At 38.0% G+C, this 18,898-nt stretch overlaps 1 protein-coding gene across 1 annotated transcript in view; it reads left to right on the forward strand.

The window, feature by feature from the left end:
* The window catches only part of SPIRE1 (spire type actin nucleation factor 1), a 170,636-nt gene that overhangs the window by 138,199 nt on the left and 13,539 nt on the right, over window positions 1-18,898 (forward strand). Inside the window, exons 8-10 of the mRNA XM_081802551.1 lie at window positions 3,104-3,190; window positions 3,854-3,983; window positions 5,341-5,501. Coding sequence (XP_081658677.1) covers window positions 3,104-3,190; window positions 3,854-3,983; window positions 5,341-5,501 — 378 coding nt within the window. The remainder of the gene's footprint in view (window positions 1-3,103; window positions 3,191-3,853; window positions 3,984-5,340; window positions 5,502-18,898) is intronic.

Here is an 18,898-nt window from a genome sequence, read left to right on the forward strand (position 1 = left end):
AAATAGCAGGAAGGGAAGAATAAAGGGGGGGATATCGGAGGGGGAGATGAACCATGAGAGCGTATGGACTCTGAGAAACAACCTGAGGGTCCTAGAGGGGAGAGGGGTGCGGGGATGGGTTAGCCTGGTGATGGGTATTAAAGAGGGCACGTACTGCATGGAGCACTGGGTGTTATACGCAAACAATGAATCATGGAACACTACATCAAAGACTAATGATGTAATGTATGGTGATTAACATAAATAAATAAATAAATAAATAAATAAATAAATAAATAAATAAAAATAAAAACAAATATTTTTATAAAGAGTAAACACAGAGAGCTTTCAAACATGGTCTTTGTTTACCCGAAGTACTATGCTGAGATGTTTTTAATTTTATCCTCAGGTTTGAACTACATAACCATACCATAGTAATCCTCTGTTTTCGGTACAGTTGTGCTGATGTTTGGAGTTGGTGGCTTAGCCATATTGGATATTATTCAGAATATTAAGTTACAGAAGTGTAAGACATTTCAGTTGGCTTTTTCTAAAATGTTTGAGTAAAATGCTCTAATTCTAACAAATAGCTTCAAATAACTCACTTTTTAAAAATGCAGATGTAGAAACAACATCTGTTATTTAGAAGTTAAGAAATTGTGGCTCAGAAATGAGATCAAGTTGTATAAATGTCTTATTTACTTGTGGCTCTACTATTTTGTTCACCCAGGAATCATTTATCATTGCAGCTCAGAGAGCTTGTTTCAGTATGTGTTCTGTATTTATAGGAAAATAATTTCACTGAGTCAGCAGCAGAATGACATTATTAGCACAAAGTTACTTTTTTTCATCCTGGTATGGACTTTCACTGACTCACTTCCATACCGTTCTGCCATCTACCTCATGAGCACTGATGCACATTTTGTAATTGGGATCCAGGGCACAGTTTCTGACTAGTGTGGAAACTGAACTTACGTGCTTGTTTGGGGAACGGAGTTTACAACCCTGGCCTTATTTAAACCAATTCCCTAAACACTGGTGTTGTGATGGAAAATAAACATTGAAGTAAAATCATATGAAAAATGGCTAGAAAGATATGTATTATCCTGCTCAGGATTAGAGTTGAAAATAATAGGAAAGTCTGATTTAAGTTGTTCCATACAATAAGGATTTTTTAAAAAATCTTATGTAACACCAAATCCATAGGTAGGGGGCTGTCGTCCTGTCCCGTTAAGCCTCCAGGTGGGCTGCTAGCAGACATGCCCTCCTTACACCAAGTACTAGCAGTTCAAGCAGCTTTTACTCCTAAATCTTTCCATGGGCCATCCTGGCTTCATTCAGGGGTGGGAGGTGTGGCCCAGGGAAGAAGAGAGTGGATGCTGTGTAGGTCACAGCAGGCTTGTCACACACCCTGAACTCAGATAGAGGGGTCGCATTTGGGGAGCAGACTGGGCTTGGGAGTGGCAATTCAGGTCCTTTTAAAAAAAAATATATTTAACGTTATTTGTCAGTAGACACAAAGTAGCAACATGGACAAAAAATCAAAGCTCATACATCTGCAGTGAGGAATAACCAACTGATTAATGACTTGTGAGCAATTAAAGTAGTATTTAAGGTTGGTGAGGACAAGAAAACTGTGCACACCCTGAAATCTTACAGTCTTACAAAAATACCTGAGGGGCACCTGGGTGGCTCAGTCAGTTAAGTGTCTGCCTTCAGCTCAGGTCATGATCTCAGGGTCCTGGGATCGCTCAGCTGGGAGTCTGCTTCTCCCTCTGCCCCTCCCCTGCCTTGGGCTCTCACACTCTCTCCTCTCAAATAATAAATCTTTAAAAAAAAAACCTGAAAAAGATTTTACCGAATTTTACAATAATTCTAAAATTTAAGTGACATTTCCAATAACGAGTTGTGAAGCATAAAGAAACATTTCTAACCTACTGAAATAAAAAAATCAACCATCGATGCAAGAGGAATAACCAAATTATCTTTTTCTTCTCTCCAACAAAATTGATATTATAAAGTTATTAGAATATGATGGGGTAATCAAAGAGGTCTCCAAAGTAGAAGGGGAAAGGAGATTTTTCAGTCAGGCATTAATGAAAACAGTATGCTAATTTTCTGGATTTTGAGAAGTATTAGGTATTTGTCATTTTTAAAAATTTATAACTTGTTAACATTTCTTTTTTCATCCATCTTTCATGAGGAGCATGATAGAAAATGCCTAGCAGGTTCTATTTTTTTCATATTAAGACTAGGAAATAAATAGGACGAAATGGTCACAACTGTGCCTTCTGGGGTGGTCAGAATGTGAGTTTAAATTGTTATTTTTTGTGGGTTTCTGGGGTTTTCTTAAATTGCTTTTAAAAATTTCTTTTTAGGGGCACCTGGGTGGCTCAGTCAGTTAAGCGTCTGCCTTCAGGTCAGGTCACGATCCCAGGGTCCTGGGATCGAGCCCCGCATAGGGCTCCCTGCTCCATGGGAAGCCTGCTTCTGCCTCTCCCACTCCCCCTGCTTGTGTTCGCTCTCTCACTGTGTCTCTCTATCAAATAAATAAAATCTTTTTAAAAAAACTTTCTTTCTGTAACACATTGCTATAAAGAGAGTACGTAAGAGCAGGAGTCAGAGGCAGATGAGGGCTCTACCAAAACTCTCGAACTTACTAATTGTGTGACTGCCCCAGATACCCTCCTTGACATGAGCCTGAGTTTTATTTGTAGAATGTGACTCAAGTCACCAGTCCTTCCTGATACCTAAGTTTTGTACAAGGATGAAAATAAGAAGTAAAAGGCTTTATAAGTTATAAAATAATTAATAAGCATAGTATTATTTATTCCATTCACATTCATAATTTTAGAAACTTTTTGTAGGAAAGGATGAGTCTAGTATATATTTTCACCAAGTGGTAGAATTAGTGATTCACTTTATGAACTTGTATTTTCTTCAATTCTACATGGTTATTTTTGCTCTGAATCACTCAGCTATTTATTCTCCATTTTATTGATTCGAAATACGTCTTTGGTAGAGCCAAAGTACACTTTCAGTAATTTTGAGGTAAGAGCTGTATCCAGAAACATAATGATAATCCTAGAGTCATATGGATCTTGTACTTTTTGTCTCCTTTCAGGTCAACGGTGATATTCCCCCTCGGTTAAAAAAAAGTGCTCATGAAATCATCCTGGACTTCATCAGATCAAGACCCCCTTTAAATCCGGTATGTGATCTGAGTGTTCCCCTTTGTTGGAGGTCACATAGCAATGTGCTGTCCTGTAGGACGTGGTCTCTGGAACTCAGCTCTTGAGGTAGTTTTTACACTGATCTTTTATTCTCAGAATGATGAAGCCTAACTGTAAGTTATACTCTTCAGTCACAGAAAAAGCACTTAATATTATTCAATACAAAGCTGTCTTAAGATGATTTAACTCAAAACAACCTGAGTTATGGTGCAGTTTAGTAGCCACATGTCCCTAAGGATATTAATCAGCCTCTCTCAGCCTTTATTTCTTCAACTATAGAAAGAAGATAACAAGAGTAATCTAAGAAGGTTGTGATGATTTACTCAGAAATGTTACTTTTAAAAACAGTAATAGTAATAGATAAAGTATAGGTTACATTTCAGTTGATTGCCTATCATGGTAGCATATTGTGAACATAATTATAACTTCAGCAAAACTGACTCCTTACAATTGGTTGAGCACATATGACTAAGTTACTGTGAAATCCAGTAATCTCCCTGTTGCTTAAAGTAGTCCTTTGTCAGTGTTACTGCAATCAATGAAATACAATTTCATAATACTGCACTAGAGGAATGGACTTCAGTAGGAATTATTTAAAGACAACTACTGAAGTCTATAGCCATTACTTTTTTCCCCCCAAGGTCTCAGCCAGAAAACTGAAACCCACTCCACCACGGCCACGGAGCCTCCATGAAAGAATATTAGAAGAAATCAAAGCAGAAAGAAAGCTGCGGCCCGTCTCACCAGAGGAGATTAGACGCAGCAGATTAGGTGAGTCAGCTGCTTACTGCACTGCTGGTCTAGCCTCAGCCACTTGAACCAGTGTCTCTGTACAACCAGCCCGGCGAAAAGTAGTGGCATAATGGTGCAAAGTAAAAACAGTGTTTGTTCCTCTCTCTCTCTCTGTCTCTCTCTCTCTCTCACACACACACACTCGAAGTTTATACTTAAAATTCACAGAATAGGAAATTCTTTCCCCATATGATACTGAACCACATGAGAGCGTCATGGTTTAGTGGGAATTGCTCTGCCATTCTCTAGACTGTGGTTTGAGGAGAGTCCCTTTACCTTTCTGAGTGTTGATTTCTTCATTGGCAGAAGGGGGATAAAAATTCCTCTGCACTGGGGCGCCTGGGTGGCTCAGTCGTTAAGCGTCTGCCTTCGGCTCAGGTCATGATCCCAGGGTCCTGGGATCGAGTCCCGCATCGGGCTCCCTGCTAGGCGGGGAGCCTGCTTCTCCCTCTGCCTCTGCCTCTCTCTCTCTCTCTGACTTTCATGAATAAATAAATAAAACATTTAAAAAAAAATTCCTCTGCACTTTAATTATAGCTTTTATGTAAGAATTAAATAGGATTGTGATCAAAATACTTCATAAGTTGTAATACATATACATAGCTATTATGTTTTAGAAATATGATAAATAGTTTTACTTCACGTTTTTGTTGTCTTAATTTTGGGTTTAAAGATATACAGTATTATGTGATGAAAGCAGTGATTGTTATCTGATATCACTTAACTTATTCCCAAGCTTCCTTTATATTTATTTAATGTTTTTTAATGTGTACTATAAATACACATTGATTTTGATTTATAGCAAGACCATATTATAAAATGTTTGTAAACATTTTTGTTTATACAGCTCTCCACCTATTTGTAAGATTAAAGATGCCCAAAGGATTCAGAGAAATTTCCTTTAGGAAAATAGATGATAGTGGCATCTGAACAGGAAAGGAACCACACACTCCTAGTTTTCTCCTCTGATATCTTTTCCTGCCTCTTTTAGACTCTGCTTGGTCCTTCAGATTTCTATCCTGGGCTCACCTCTCTGAGCAACTGTACCCTTTTCCATGGTTTTTGTTCTGGCTACTAAAGCTCCCAATCTCTCTGAGCTCACACCCGTTCATCCAGCTGTCTGCTAGCTAGGGCCTACAGCAGGACAGGAGAACCCATCTGTTTTCTCCCAAACCATCTTCTCCTGTTTCCCCATCTCAGCGTGCTCAACGCAGAACCTCTGTGTCGTCTCTGACTTCTACCTAACAGCCAAGCCCTGTTGATGTTTCTTATTCTAGATCTTCTTAGTTTCCCCCCAAAACTATCCTAACCCAGCCTGTCATCTTCTCTTGTCTAGTTTATCACATCAGCTTTGACTGCTGCCCCTGCATCCAGCCTGGAATTCTTCAGTCATGTCATTTTGGTATCCTTTTGTTAGACTCTCAGCCCTTCTTTTACCTTGTGACCTTCTTGCCAGCAGGGCCCACATCGTTCTTGTTCATTGTTGTAGAAGTGCTCCCATAGGTGCTGCAGTAATTGAATGTACCTTCCAGTTACAAAGCTACTGAGTGAATAAAGGTTGTATCAATTTATCCCTGTCTAATTTTTATGGCAGCAGGTGTTGTCTCTTAAAAATAATGTTTAAAGCATGCTAAGTGACAAATCCATATAAGCATTTGTATAATAATGAACTAAAACATAGAAGCCATGTGCACCAAGAGTTAGTATCCTGAGAGTCCTTGAATGGGGCTGACGAGAGTCTGTGAATCCCCTGAAATATAAAAAATGTGTGCTTATTTCACAAAGTGTATGTATGTGAATTTTTCTGGAGAGAGGTCCATAGCTTTCCTCGGTTTCCTAAAGAGTACACAGCCTCAAAGAGTAAGAACCACTGTGGAAAAATAAGGAAGTGGTATTATGGGATGCTAGTTTAAGACTGGATTTTTTTAAATTGGTATACCTTGAAAAGAAACAATGGGGGTAAAAGAAAAGATTTCAACAAAGCTATGAGGCAAAACAAATATATTACCATGAGAAAAGTAAGCTTTCATGATTTACAGGAGTACAGAGTAATTAGGCTGAGGGATTGTCAGCTTCAGTGGAAGTACCAATAGAATAGAGAAAGGAGCAAGATAGGCATAATGTTCTTGTACAATGTGGATGATATTTGACATATAGTTCCTTCACTTTTCTAATGGTTTTTGAACCTTTACTTTCTATTAAAAACCATGTCATCTCCTGGGGTGCAGAGATAGCAGGAAGGGAAGACTGAAGGGGGGGAAATCGGAGGGGGAGACGAACCATGAGAGACTATGGACTCTGACAAACTGAGGGTTCTAGAGGGGAGGGGGGTGAGGGGATGGGTTAGCCTGGTGATGGGTATTAAAGAGGACATGTTCTGCATGGAGCACTGGGTGTTATACACAAAAAACGAATCATGGAATACTACATCAAAAACTAATGATGTAATGTATGGTGATTAACAAAATAATAATAATGTAAAAAAAATAATAATAATGCCTGCCTGGAGATGCTTACAGAAGAATGACTCCGGAGTGTTGTGTTCATGCTGCAAGAGCCATTACCAGCAGCCAATCAGAAGGCATTAGTGAGGCCATCTGAGGGAGACACTAGCAGTCCTTCTAAGTGTCAAGGGGACACCCTCATTGCTTGAAAGGGTCATTGTAAGCCTTTGTCACATACATATTCTTCTATTTCATTTTAAACAAATTAGATGCTAAATATCAGGAAACCTACTTTAGAATAATTAAATATCAGGGGTGCCTGGGTGGCTCAGTCTGTTAAGTGACCGACTCTTGGTCCTGATCTCATGGCTCCTAGGATGGAGCCCCCATGTCGGGCTCCGAGCTCAGCACAGGAGTCTACTTGGATATTCTCCCCCTCTGCCCCTTCCCCCACTCGCACGCTGGCACTCTCTGTCTCTCTCTCATGCTCAAGTAAATAAATAAATCTTTAAAAAAACAATTAAAAATCAATTTTATGTTGCGAGCATATCTTACTATTTTATTTTTTATTTTAACCTTATGAATGGTGTTTCACAACCATTAGAATTGACCTGTTACAGAAAGTGATTGTTCATTCTGTGAGAATCTTCTACAATTCTGCTTTCAAACTGATCTTGAATCTTATTGGAAAGTAAGGGATTTGGGTTCATTTCTGAATGAATCATTGGTTCTTACCATACAATTTTGCTTTGGGGAGTTTGATTAGGATGAGATTGGCAGAATGAACTTGAGGAGATGTTTTCCTAAATATTTTTATAACCTTTTCCCTCCATGTAATTGTAAGCAGAATCTCACTATAGAAAAAATGTGTAAATGTTTAAAGAAGAAATGTTACCCATAATTTCAACATCCAGAAGCATCCACTGTGAATCTACTTGTGCAGTATGAAATGGAGACGAGAACTGTATGCACAGTATTCTGTTCTCTTCACTTAACATTGTATGTGATGTGAACATCTTCCCATGTCATTGAATAGGCCCTTGTATCCTGACATATGGCTAAATTTATTTCCCTATTTTTTTTTTAAAGATTTTATTTATTTATTTGACAGAGAGAAAGACAGCAAGAGAGGGAACACAAGCAGGGGGAGTGGGAGAGGGAGAAGCAGACTCCCCGCCCAACAGGGAGCCCGATGCGGGGCTCGATCCCAGGACCCTGGGATCATGACCTGAGCCGAAGGCAGACGCTTAACGACTGAGCCACCCAGGCGCCCCTCCCTATTGTTTGACAGACTCTCCATTTTTTTTTTCTGTCAAGTCTGAAAATACTATTCTTGTGCATCAGTCTTTGTTCATGTCCAGTCATTTTCTTTTTCCTAACATCTCATACTGAATTGAGACTTTGGGTTTTAAATATAAATTGTACCTTTAAAAAGCATCTTTTCCATAAACTTCTGAATTGCTGTTATGCTTGATTTCTCTCCTCTTTGTGATATACAGAACTTGGAAAAGATACAAACCTCATCTTCCAAGAAATAATAGCATCCCTTTCTTATGCAGTAGTCAATCCTATTTCAAAAGATAGATTCATGTATCAGAGAAGAACAGAATGAGAAGATATTAGAGAAGGGTGGCAAGTGCTTTGAGAATATGTTGTCTTTTATTTGCTATGTATAATTAGGAAAATCTAGAGTTCATAGTATTTGAATTCAGAAATGCAGGCTTTTTTATGATTCACAGATACTTATTTGAAAACCGCACACTAATGCATATATGAATACTATGATCAGATCAATCAGATTATGGACAGCAGAAACTGGATATTTACTTCTACAAGGGTTAAATGTAATATTCCTTCATAGAAGTCTTAAAAATAATTAATTACAATTACAATTAATAAATGTTTAGATTTTTCTTTAGAAAAGCATTAAAAATTAAATTTGTAGCACTTTTGTAAAATCAACGTTTTGAGGTAGAACACTTAATTTCTTCAATGAGTATTAGCTAAATTATGAAATCCTTTTCTGTTTAAAACATAATTTCTGCATCCAGAATATCTTGATTATTGAACTTTAAGTTTCTGCTATGAATTTTTTTTATTAACATATAGTGTATTATTAGTTTCAGAGGTAGAGTTCAGTGATTCATCAATCTTATATAATACCCAGTGCTCATTACATCACATGCCCTCCTTAATGTTCATCACCCGGTTACCCTATTCCTCTACCCCCCTCCGCTCTAGCAACCCTGTTTGTTTCCTATGATTAAGAGTCTTTTATGGTCTGTCTCCCTCTCTGATTTCATCTTGTTTTATTTTTCCCTCCATTCCCCTATGCTCCTTTGTTTTATTTCTTAAATTCCACGTATGAATGAGATCATATAATTGTCTTCCTCTGATTGACTTATTTCACTCAGCATAATACCCTCTAGTTCCATCCGTGTCATTGCAAATGGCAAGATTTCATTTTTTTGTTGGCTAAGTAGTATTCCATTGTATATATGTACCACATCTTTATCCATTCATCTGTCAGTGGACATCTGGGCTCTTTCCATAGTCTGGCTATTGTGGACATTGCTGCTATAAACATTGGGGTACAGGTGCCCCTTCGGATCATTACATTTGTACCTTTGGGGTAAATACCTAGCAGTGCAATTGCTGGGTCATAGGGTAGTTCTGTTTTTTAATTTTTTGAGGAACTTCCATACTGTTTTCCAGAGTGGCTGCACCAGTTTGCATCCCCACCAACAGTGCTAAAGTGTTCCCCTTTCTCCACATCCTTGCCAACATCTGTTGTTTTCTGTGTTGTTAACTTTAGCTATTCTGACCGGTGTGAGGTGGTATCTCACTGTGGTTTTGATTTGTATTTCCCTGATGCCGAGTGATGCTGAGCACTTTTTCATGTGTTTTGGCCATTTGTATGTCTTCTCCAGAGAAATGTCTGTTCATGTCTTCTGCCCATTTCCTGATTGGATTATTTTTTAAAAATATACTTATTTGAGAGAGAGAGTGCCTGTGCATGAGCAGGGGGGAGGGGCAGAGGAAGAGGGAGAAGCAGACAGGGAGCCCGAGGTGGGACTTGATCCCAGGACACTGAGATCAGGACCCTAGCCAAAGGCAGGCGTTTAACCGACAGAGCCACCCAGGCACCCCTCCTGATTGGATTATTTGTTCTTTGGGTGTTGAGTTTGGTAAGTTCTTTATAGATTTTGGATACTGGCCCTTTATCTGATAAGACATTTGCAAATATCTTCTCCCATTCTGTTGGTTGTATTTTGGTTTTGTCAACTGTTTCCTTTGCTGTGCAAAAGCTTTTTATCCTGATGAAGTCCCAATAGTTCATTTTTTTTTTCCCCAATAGTTCATTTTTGCTTTTGTCTCCCTTGCCTTTGGAGACGTGTTTTGAAAGAAGTTGCTGTGGCCGATGTAGAAGAGGTTACTGACTATGTTCTCCTCTAGGATTTTGATGGATTCCTGTCTCACATTTAGGTCTTTCATCCATCTTGAATTTATTTTTGTGTGTGGTGTAAGGAAATGGTCCAGTTTCATTCTTCTGCATGTAGCTGTCCAATTTTCCCAGCACCATTTATTGAAGAGACTGTCTTTTTTCCATTGCATGTTTTTTCCTGCTTTGTCAAAGATTATTTGACCATAGAGTTGAGGGTCCATATCTGGGCTCTCTGTTCTGTTCCATGGATCTATGTGTCTGTTTTTGTGCCAATACCATACTGTCTTGGTGATCACAGCTTTGTAATAGAGCTTGAAGTCCGGAATTGTGATGCCACTGGCCTTGGTTTTCTTTTTCAACATTCCCTTGGCTATTTGGGCTTTTCTGGCTCCAAACAAATTTTAGGATTATTTGTTCCAGCTCTGTGAAAAAAGTTGATAGGGATTGCATTGACTGTATAGATTGCTCTAGGTAGAATAGACATTTTAACAATATTTGTTCTTCTAATCCATGAGCATGGAACGTTTTTCCATTTCTTTGTGTCTTCTTCAATTTCTTTCATAAATTTTCTATAGTTTTTTGAGTACATATCTTTTGCCTCTTTGGCAAGGTTTATTCCTAGGTATCTTATGGGTTTTGGCACAATTGGAAATGGGATCCTTAATTTCTCTTTCTTCTGTCTCATTGTTAGTGTATAGAAATGCAACTTATTACTGTGCATTGATTTTATATCCTGTGACTTTGCTGAATTCAGGTATGAGTTCTAGCAATTTTGGGGTGGAGTCTTTTGGGTTTTCCACATAGAGTATCATGTCATCTGCGAAGAGTGAGAGTTTGACTTCTTCTTTGCCAATTCGGATGCCTTTTACAGAAATGCAGGCTTTTTTAAATAGGTGGGTTTTTTTTTTATTCAAGTAGAGTTAACATACAGTGTTATATTAGTTTCAGGTGTACAATATAATGATTCAGCAATTTTCTACACTTCTCAGTGCTCATTAGGATAAATGTCCTCTTAGTCCCCTTCACCTATTTCACCCATCCCCCCACCCACCTACCCTCTGGTAACCACCAGGGTTTTTTTTTCTTTGTCTCTTTTTCCTTTGTTTGTTTAGTTTCTTAAATTCTGAATATGAGTAAAATCATATGGTATTTATCTTTCTCTAACCAACACATTTCACTTAGCATCATATCCTTTAGATCCATCCATGTTGTTGCAAATGGCAAGATTTCATTCTTTTTTATGGCTGAATAATATTCCATTGTGTAGATGTGTGTATATACACACACACACACACACACCTTCTTTATGTCTTCTTTATCCATTCCACATCTTCTTTATCCATTCATCAATTGATGGACACTTGAGCTGCTTCCATTTCTTGGCAGTTGTAAATAATGCTGCAGTAAACATAGAGGTGTGTATATCTTTTTGAATTAGTGTTTTTGTTTTCTTTGGATAAATACCCAGTAGTAGAATTACTGGATAATATGGTAATTCTATTTTTAATTTTTCGAGGAACCTCCATACAGTTGTCCACAGTAGCTGCAACAGTTTACATTGCCACCACCAGTGCACAAGGGTTCCTTTTTCTCCACATCCTTGTCAACACTTGTTGTTTCTTATATTTTTGTTTTTAGCCGTTCTGTGAGGTGTGAGGTGATATCTCATTGTGGGTTTGATTTGCATTTCCCTGATGATGAGTGATGGTGAGCATCTTTTCATGTGTCTGTTGACCATCTGGTTGTCTTCCTTGGAGAAATGTCTATTCATGTCCTCTGCCCATTTTTAATTGTATTATTTGGGGTTTTCGGTGTTGAGTTACATAAGTTTTTTATATATTTTGGATATTAATCCCTTATTGGTTATATCATTTGCAAATATCTGCTCCCATTCAGTAGGTTGCCTTTTAGTTTTGTTGATGGTTTCCTTCACTGTGCAAAAGCTTTTTATTTGGTGTAGTCCCATTAGTTTGTTTTTGCTTTTGTTTCCCTTGCCTGAGGAGACATATCTAGAAAAGTGTTTCTACAAGAAATAGAGGATTTTTTGAATGGTGAGTGGATGATTATTCTCATCAGTATAAAATTCCTAACTACTTTTCTGTGAGGTAACTAAAACACAGTAAAATGCTTATTTAAAAGTTACATCCTAGGGACGCCTGGGTGGCTCAGTCGTTAAGCGTCTGCCTTCGGCTCAGGTCATGATCCCAGGGTCCTGGGATCGAGTCCCACATCAGGCTCCTTGCTCAGTGAGGAGCCTGCTTCTCCCTCTCCCTCTGCTGCTCCCCCTGCTTGTGCTCTCTCTCTCTCTCTGACAAATAAATAAAAATCTTTAAAAAAAAAAAAAGTTACATCCTAATTTATTTACTAGAATGAAATACTTAAAATATTATTTCCTAGTCATCAAACAATAAGTATGATTGTCAACAAATAGTTGCTGTATTTGCCCAGTTTAAGATACACATCTCCTTTTTTGACATAAGTGCTTTTAAAAACATCTACATATGATTCCAACATCTTTTTTTTTTTTTAAAGATTTTATTTATTTATTTAACAGAGAGAGACACAGCGAGAGAGGGAACACAAGCAGGGGGAGTGGGAGAGGGAGAAGCAGGCTCCCCGCAGAGCAGGGAGCCCGATGTGGGACTCGATCCCAGGACCCTGGGATCATGACCTGAGCCGAAGGCAGACGCTTAACTGACTGAGCCACCCAGGCGCCCTGATTCCAACATCTTGACTAGTTGTATTTGGGATCTAACTGAATGCTCTACCTTTACATCATTTTTTTTAATACTGTGTTGAGACTTTGGATTGTAAGTGTAAATTAAATCTTTAAAAACATCTGCCAAAAAACATATTGAGAGATACTTACATTCTGTTAAATTTAAGTGTTAGAACTCTACCTGGAAATCTACCTGGAAGACATGAATGGGGGAGACATTCTGCCCATTATGCCTATACTTCCATCCCCACTATAGATCTGAGGTTCTGTCCACTTCTGACCATAAAGGTGCTTGTCCTCCCTCAACCTAGGTCATAGGATAGATGGTACTGGTAAGAGTTTTGGGCTGCAGTGAAAATAGTTAATTCTCACTGTCATGAATACTCAAATTAATCAAATCTTTGTAGTAAGCTTTTTTTTAAAAAATAGCTTTATTGAGGCGTAATTTATCTACCATAAAATTCACCCATATAAAGTACACAGTTCAATGGTTTTAAGCATATGTAATAAAAATTTTAAGACCAATTATTTCAATAGGAAATAAATAACTTTATTCTTAAGAAATCATATTTAGTGAGATTTTACTATGTGTGAAGCACTGTTTGCCATGTGCAAGCACCTTTTTTTGGTCGGGTCATTTAATCTTCATTAACAATCTCATGAGATAAGTACCATTCTTCCCATTTTACAGATTAAGTAACCCCTCACCCACCCTCTTCTAAAGCAATGATGTCAAAATCTAAAACAGAACTTTGCCTTAAGAGAATAGAAGCACAGAGAGGTTAAGTAACTTTCCCAGAATCACACTGCTCATAAGTGGCAGAGCTGAGATTTAAACTCAGACATTCTGGCTCCTGGGGCCTCTCTTCAACTGCTAGGTTACATTGCCTACAAGAGGCAGTATAGTGATGCATTGTGATGCTAGTTCCTGAGGGAGATTTTTATGAAGTGTTTCACCTTAGGCAGAGATTTTGGTCAGACTTTCATCCTGAAATAAATTACTTAAGAACACATTTATTCTTAAATTTAAAAAATTTTGTACCCTAAAATCATGTTCTATTTAAGCCAAAATCCTATACTATGTTTCTTTAAAATGTTTTGTATCTTTATCATGCTTTCATTCTTAACATGTTCTTTAAAAAGTTATTTTTTTTCTTTTATTGTTACTCCATTTCAAGTCTTAGTGATATAATTGAAACTAAGACTCATGGTTTTGTTGTATTTCAGATTTTTATTCGCTGCCTTCTGCCTTAAAGTCTGAAATGTACCATTATAGGTCTTCTTGAATCCTCCTCCCTTTTTTGTCCTCCCTGTATATTCCTAACAGCTGAATTATTTTCTTTTTGTTGTTTGTTTTCTTTTTTCAGCAATGTGGCCACTTAGCATGTCTTACAGTTTTGACTTGTCAGGTAAAAAAAAAAAGCACTTTCACACCTGACGTGGGTTTTGTGGTTTCTGTGAAACCATTTCATTCATCTGCTTGTCCAAACATGTCAAAGAAGAAAATTGAAAGGCTTCTTCTAAGCTGTGGTCAGTAAGATAAAACATTCTGCTTATTTGAAAACCATATACTTAAAAAAAATTAAAACTACAATAATAAATCTGTTGCCTACGAGGGATTATAGGAGAACCATCATGCCATCCCTGTGGTTATGGAATTTGCCCATCCTTACGGTCACTGTCTCTCACCCACACTCTTCTTCTTCCTCTTCTTTTTTTTTTTTTTAAGACTTTATTTATTTGAGAGAGAGAGAGAGAAATCATAAGCAGGGGGAGGGGCAGAGGGAGAAGCAAGCTCCCCACTGAGCAGGGAGCCTAAGGCAGGGGCTCCATCCCAGGACCTCAGAATCATAACCTGAGCTGAAGGCAGAGGCTTAACCTACTGGGTCACCCAGGAACCCCTCACCCACACTCTTCTAAAGCAATAATGTCAGAATCTAAAACAGAACTTTGCCTTAAGAGAATAGAAAAAAGTTTCAAGAAACAAAGTTTTGATACTTCTTATTCTCTAAGCATTTAGTTATTTAAGTAATTAGACTCAAAGCTGTCAGCTACTTCAGAGGACCACCGCTCCTCAGTTGATAAACAAGAGCTGTCTTTGGTGTCCCAGTGCTCCCTCTGGAGACAGCCTGGTCATGAATGATTCTGAGAGCTGTTTGGGAGTATAAAAATACAGATATGTTCTAATGGCCTTGGTTGTAAAATACAGTTGACCCTGAACAACATGGGTTTGAACTGCTCAGGTCCACTTATAGGAATATTTTTTTTAATTTAAGAGTTGACAGCAAAAGCTACACATTTATTTACGACTGTCCACCCCAGTCTTCATTGGACCAAAAGGAAGGCAACTAACCTGCTGCCCTCCGAGGACCCATGAAGGCCCAGGAAGCCTGCTGAGGTTGTCAGCAGCCCCCAGGGAACCAAGACTGAACAGGGCTGCAGGTTGCCCCCTATTGCTGACAGGATGGTCAGGGTCTACCCCCAGGGCTCGTGGACAGGATGCTGAGCTGAAGCAAGGAATGTGCCCAGAGAACAGGATGGTGCTGCACAGGGAACCCACACACCCGCCACTCCTGCTCCCTAGTCCTCTGTGCACGGGGCTCAGGGGGTGTGCAGGCTGCTGCCCCTATCAAGCACGGACTCCTCCCCTCCCACTCATGTGTGGCCGCACTTACAGGCAGATGGGGCAGCTGTACAGTATCCCCTGGCCATCGTGGCTGCCTGCCCGCCAGGCAGCTGCCTCTACCAAGGCCCTGGGCTGCACAATATCACCATCATGCTACCAGGCTCACTGCTGCCTCCAGCTTGGCCTGACCTGTCTATACACCGATTTTTTTTTTTTCCAGTAAATGTGCATATAGGACTGTGAATGCATTTTCTCTTCATTATGGTTTTCTTAGTATTTTCTTTTCTTTAAAAATTTTTTCTTTTCTCTAGCTTTATTGTTAGAATAGTGTATATATATATATATACATATGCACACACACACAAATATTTATGATACATATAACATACAAAATATGTGTCAATTGACCGTTTATATTATCAATAAAGTTTCCAGTCAACAGTAGGCTTAATTAACAGTTAAGTATTTGGAGAGTCAAAAGTTATTTGCAGATTTTTGACTGGGGCGGAAGTCTGTACCCTAACCCCTGCCTGGCCTTGTTCAAGGATCAACTGTATAATTAATGTGTTCTGGGTTTGTAGTACAAGTTTAGATCCCTGCTGTTAAATAGACAGGGATTAGTAGTGAAACAGATAACCATCAATGACTAAATTTGATCTCTAATAATCAGCCCCTTTTTAAATTGAGTTTTTATATATGAGTGAATTTTCAAAGCCAACTTAATCCAAATAAAATATTTTGCAAGTTGGAATTTTTCATTTTGGAAGCTGTTTTTTTGTTTGTTTTTTAAAGATTTTATTTATTTATTTGAGAGAGAGCACACGCAAGCAAGAGCACGGGAGGGGCAGAGGGAGAGGGAGAAGAAGGCTCCCTCGGCAAGCTGGATGTGGGGCTTTATATGGGGCTCGATCCCAGGACCTTGGGATCATGACCTGAGCCAAAGGCAGTCGCTTACTGACTGAGCCACCCAGACATCCCTGGAAGCTGTTGTTTTGAATGTAAAATGAGATAAGACGTTGGCACTAATATTTTCTTCCAGAGTTTTCTTTCGTATGCTCTGGAATTGTTGGCATAGCTTATATACAAATTCATATTTAAAGAGCCAAAGAGTTCTTGTATCCTGTTCTGCTTATGAATATTTACTGAGCACCTTCCAGTTGCTAAACTAGTTCCCAACTGTTTTTAAATTTCTGTTTATATTTGTAGGTCTCAGGCATCATTGTCATTTGTGCTTTTAAAAAACTCAGATAAATATTTTAGTCTTCACTTACCATTTTTGACTGACCACCGAAGAGCTTTTTCTATTTTCTTTATTCATTTGAAAATTTTTATTTTATCAACCATTTGCAGAGTAAATGTTGTAAAAAAGAAAAAGAAAAACCTTACAAAAATGGTCTGGAAAATAAACTTAGAAGTGTTTTGATACATATTTGTTACTGATATTCTCCAAAAGTTGGCAGTATATATTATAGAGACTGTGTCTCTTTTTCTGGAGATGTTTCCATCAGTTGGACTATAAGGGAGTGGCTGGCTATCTAAACACATTGACTATTGGCTAACATAAATTAAGCACAGGTGGCTGATCTGGACAGTTTGCATGCCCATACACGTTATATATATAAGTGTATTTCATGTTCTTATAGATTATATGGTGGCTTCCAATTTGGGAAGAAAGCTCTTCACCTCCATGATGTAAAAGAGTAGCAAAAAATTGTATTTGCTTTCAACTGCTTATCATTTGCTACTTTAAGTACACTTGATGATTTCCACATGCTTCATTCTCAATTTCTTGTGCTAGCTACTTTTATGTTTTCATTGTTCCATTTTGACTAATTAATTAAAATTTCCCAAATAATAAATGGAAAAAATTGATCCATTCTTTTAACCTAAATGCAAAGATTGGAATACAGTTCTTCTCTAAGTTGGGAAATTAACACACTAAGGAGTAAATATTTAAATATGTAGTATAGATAATGCTTCTGGACTTAAGTATAGAATAAGACATAATGAAGTATATTCTGCTGCTTAGGTATGTCTTAGAAATATTAATGCTTAGTGGAAAATCTTAACAATCCATTCAACATTAATTAAGGTAAGTGTAGGGGCGCCTGGGTGGCTCAGTTGGTTAAGCAACTGCCTTCGGCTCAGGTCATGATCCTGGAGTCCCTGGATCGAGTCCCGCATCGGGCTCCCTGCTCAGCAGGGAGCCTGCTTCTGCCTCTGACCCTCCCCCCTCTCATGTGCTCTCTCTCTCTCGTTCTCTCTGTCTCAAATAAATAAATAAATTTAAAAAAAAATCTTAATTAAGGTAAGTGTAATTTGTTTTTGCAATGCAAATAATAAATATGTAATCAGTATCTCAGTCATATTTCCTCCAACCAAATAAGGCAGCAGTTGGGTGAATCTAACATATATAAAGTTACTACATAAAGTATTTAATATCATGGTTATGCATTTTAGATTCTGAACCTGAGGTATGTGACTTCTAAAGCCATATCTAGCATCTTAAATGTTTTTGCTTATTTATAAATATCACCAGTTTTTTCTCAAGAAATTCTGTCTTATATAGAAGTACAAAGTCTTATTCAATTCCTTGGTTTTCTCACTTGATACATTGAAGTAATAATACGGATTTCTTCATTGGAACAGAAAGTTATTAGTAATCAAACTACTTAAAAATTTCTCTCAAAAATATGTTCCACCGGATCTTTTACAAATATGAGGTAAAATCACACACAGTATTTAGTCTTATATATGGAGATCATCCTGAAGCCTGTTACATAATTTTTTTTATTAATTCCATTTATTTGAAAGCTTTGAACTCAGTACGAGGTTATTATTTCAGTCAGTGAACTCAGTTTCAGTCAATGAGCTCAAATTACAGTTACCAACCTCATAGTAGTGTTCAGACAAGTAGAGAGCTATTAGGTCATTTCTCAAATCTCCTGCATTGGGAATGAAATGAAATCATGGCAGCCACAGTCACTCAACAGTTTTCCCCTAAACTGCAGGTCAGATTTTTGCCAGGCTTTAAGTACCACCAGTATTCTAGAAATTATTTTAATATACCATCAATGACTTTTAAATAAATTTCTTTAGGAAAAACATCCATAAAGCCATGTATCTGATATATGTTTTCTGAAGCATTAAAATAAATATATAACCATTAAAACTTTCAGTGTTCCTCCATGCACTAGTAGTGGTCTCACCCTTAGGGAAGCTTTGACTTGGAGGAATGGAGATGTGAGACCACCGCGGAAAGCTGACAGCTTCTCTTCTCACAATACCTGCCATGTGGGCGCCTCGATTGGGATCTGGGCAGCTAAGAGGAGACAAGGATGTGTGTGTTTTAACTTTATGCTTTCTCTTAAAAGCCTACCTACTACAACAACATGAGCAATTCTGTAGGAAGTGTATAAAATAAGATAAGCTATAGAATAAGATCTTTTATGATATGCTTCAAGACTGTATTTGAACACTCCTTTTTTTCTTGAATAGGAATTAATCAGTTAGCCTAATCATTTCCTCCTTTGCTTTCTGGAAAACTTCTCAATTATTCCATTAAGTGTCTCTACACCCCCTTAGGAAAGATTTATTTAAAGATTTTAACCTTTTTTTTTTTTATTCTTATGTTAATCCCCATACATTACATCATTAGTT

Source organism: Leptonychotes weddellii, chromosome 13 (assembly GCF_054177405.1).
Source record: "Leptonychotes weddellii isolate Sample4059 chromosome 13, ASM5417740v2, whole genome shotgun sequence".
Lineage (NCBI taxonomy): Eukaryota > Metazoa > Chordata > Mammalia > Carnivora > Phocidae > Leptonychotes > Leptonychotes weddellii.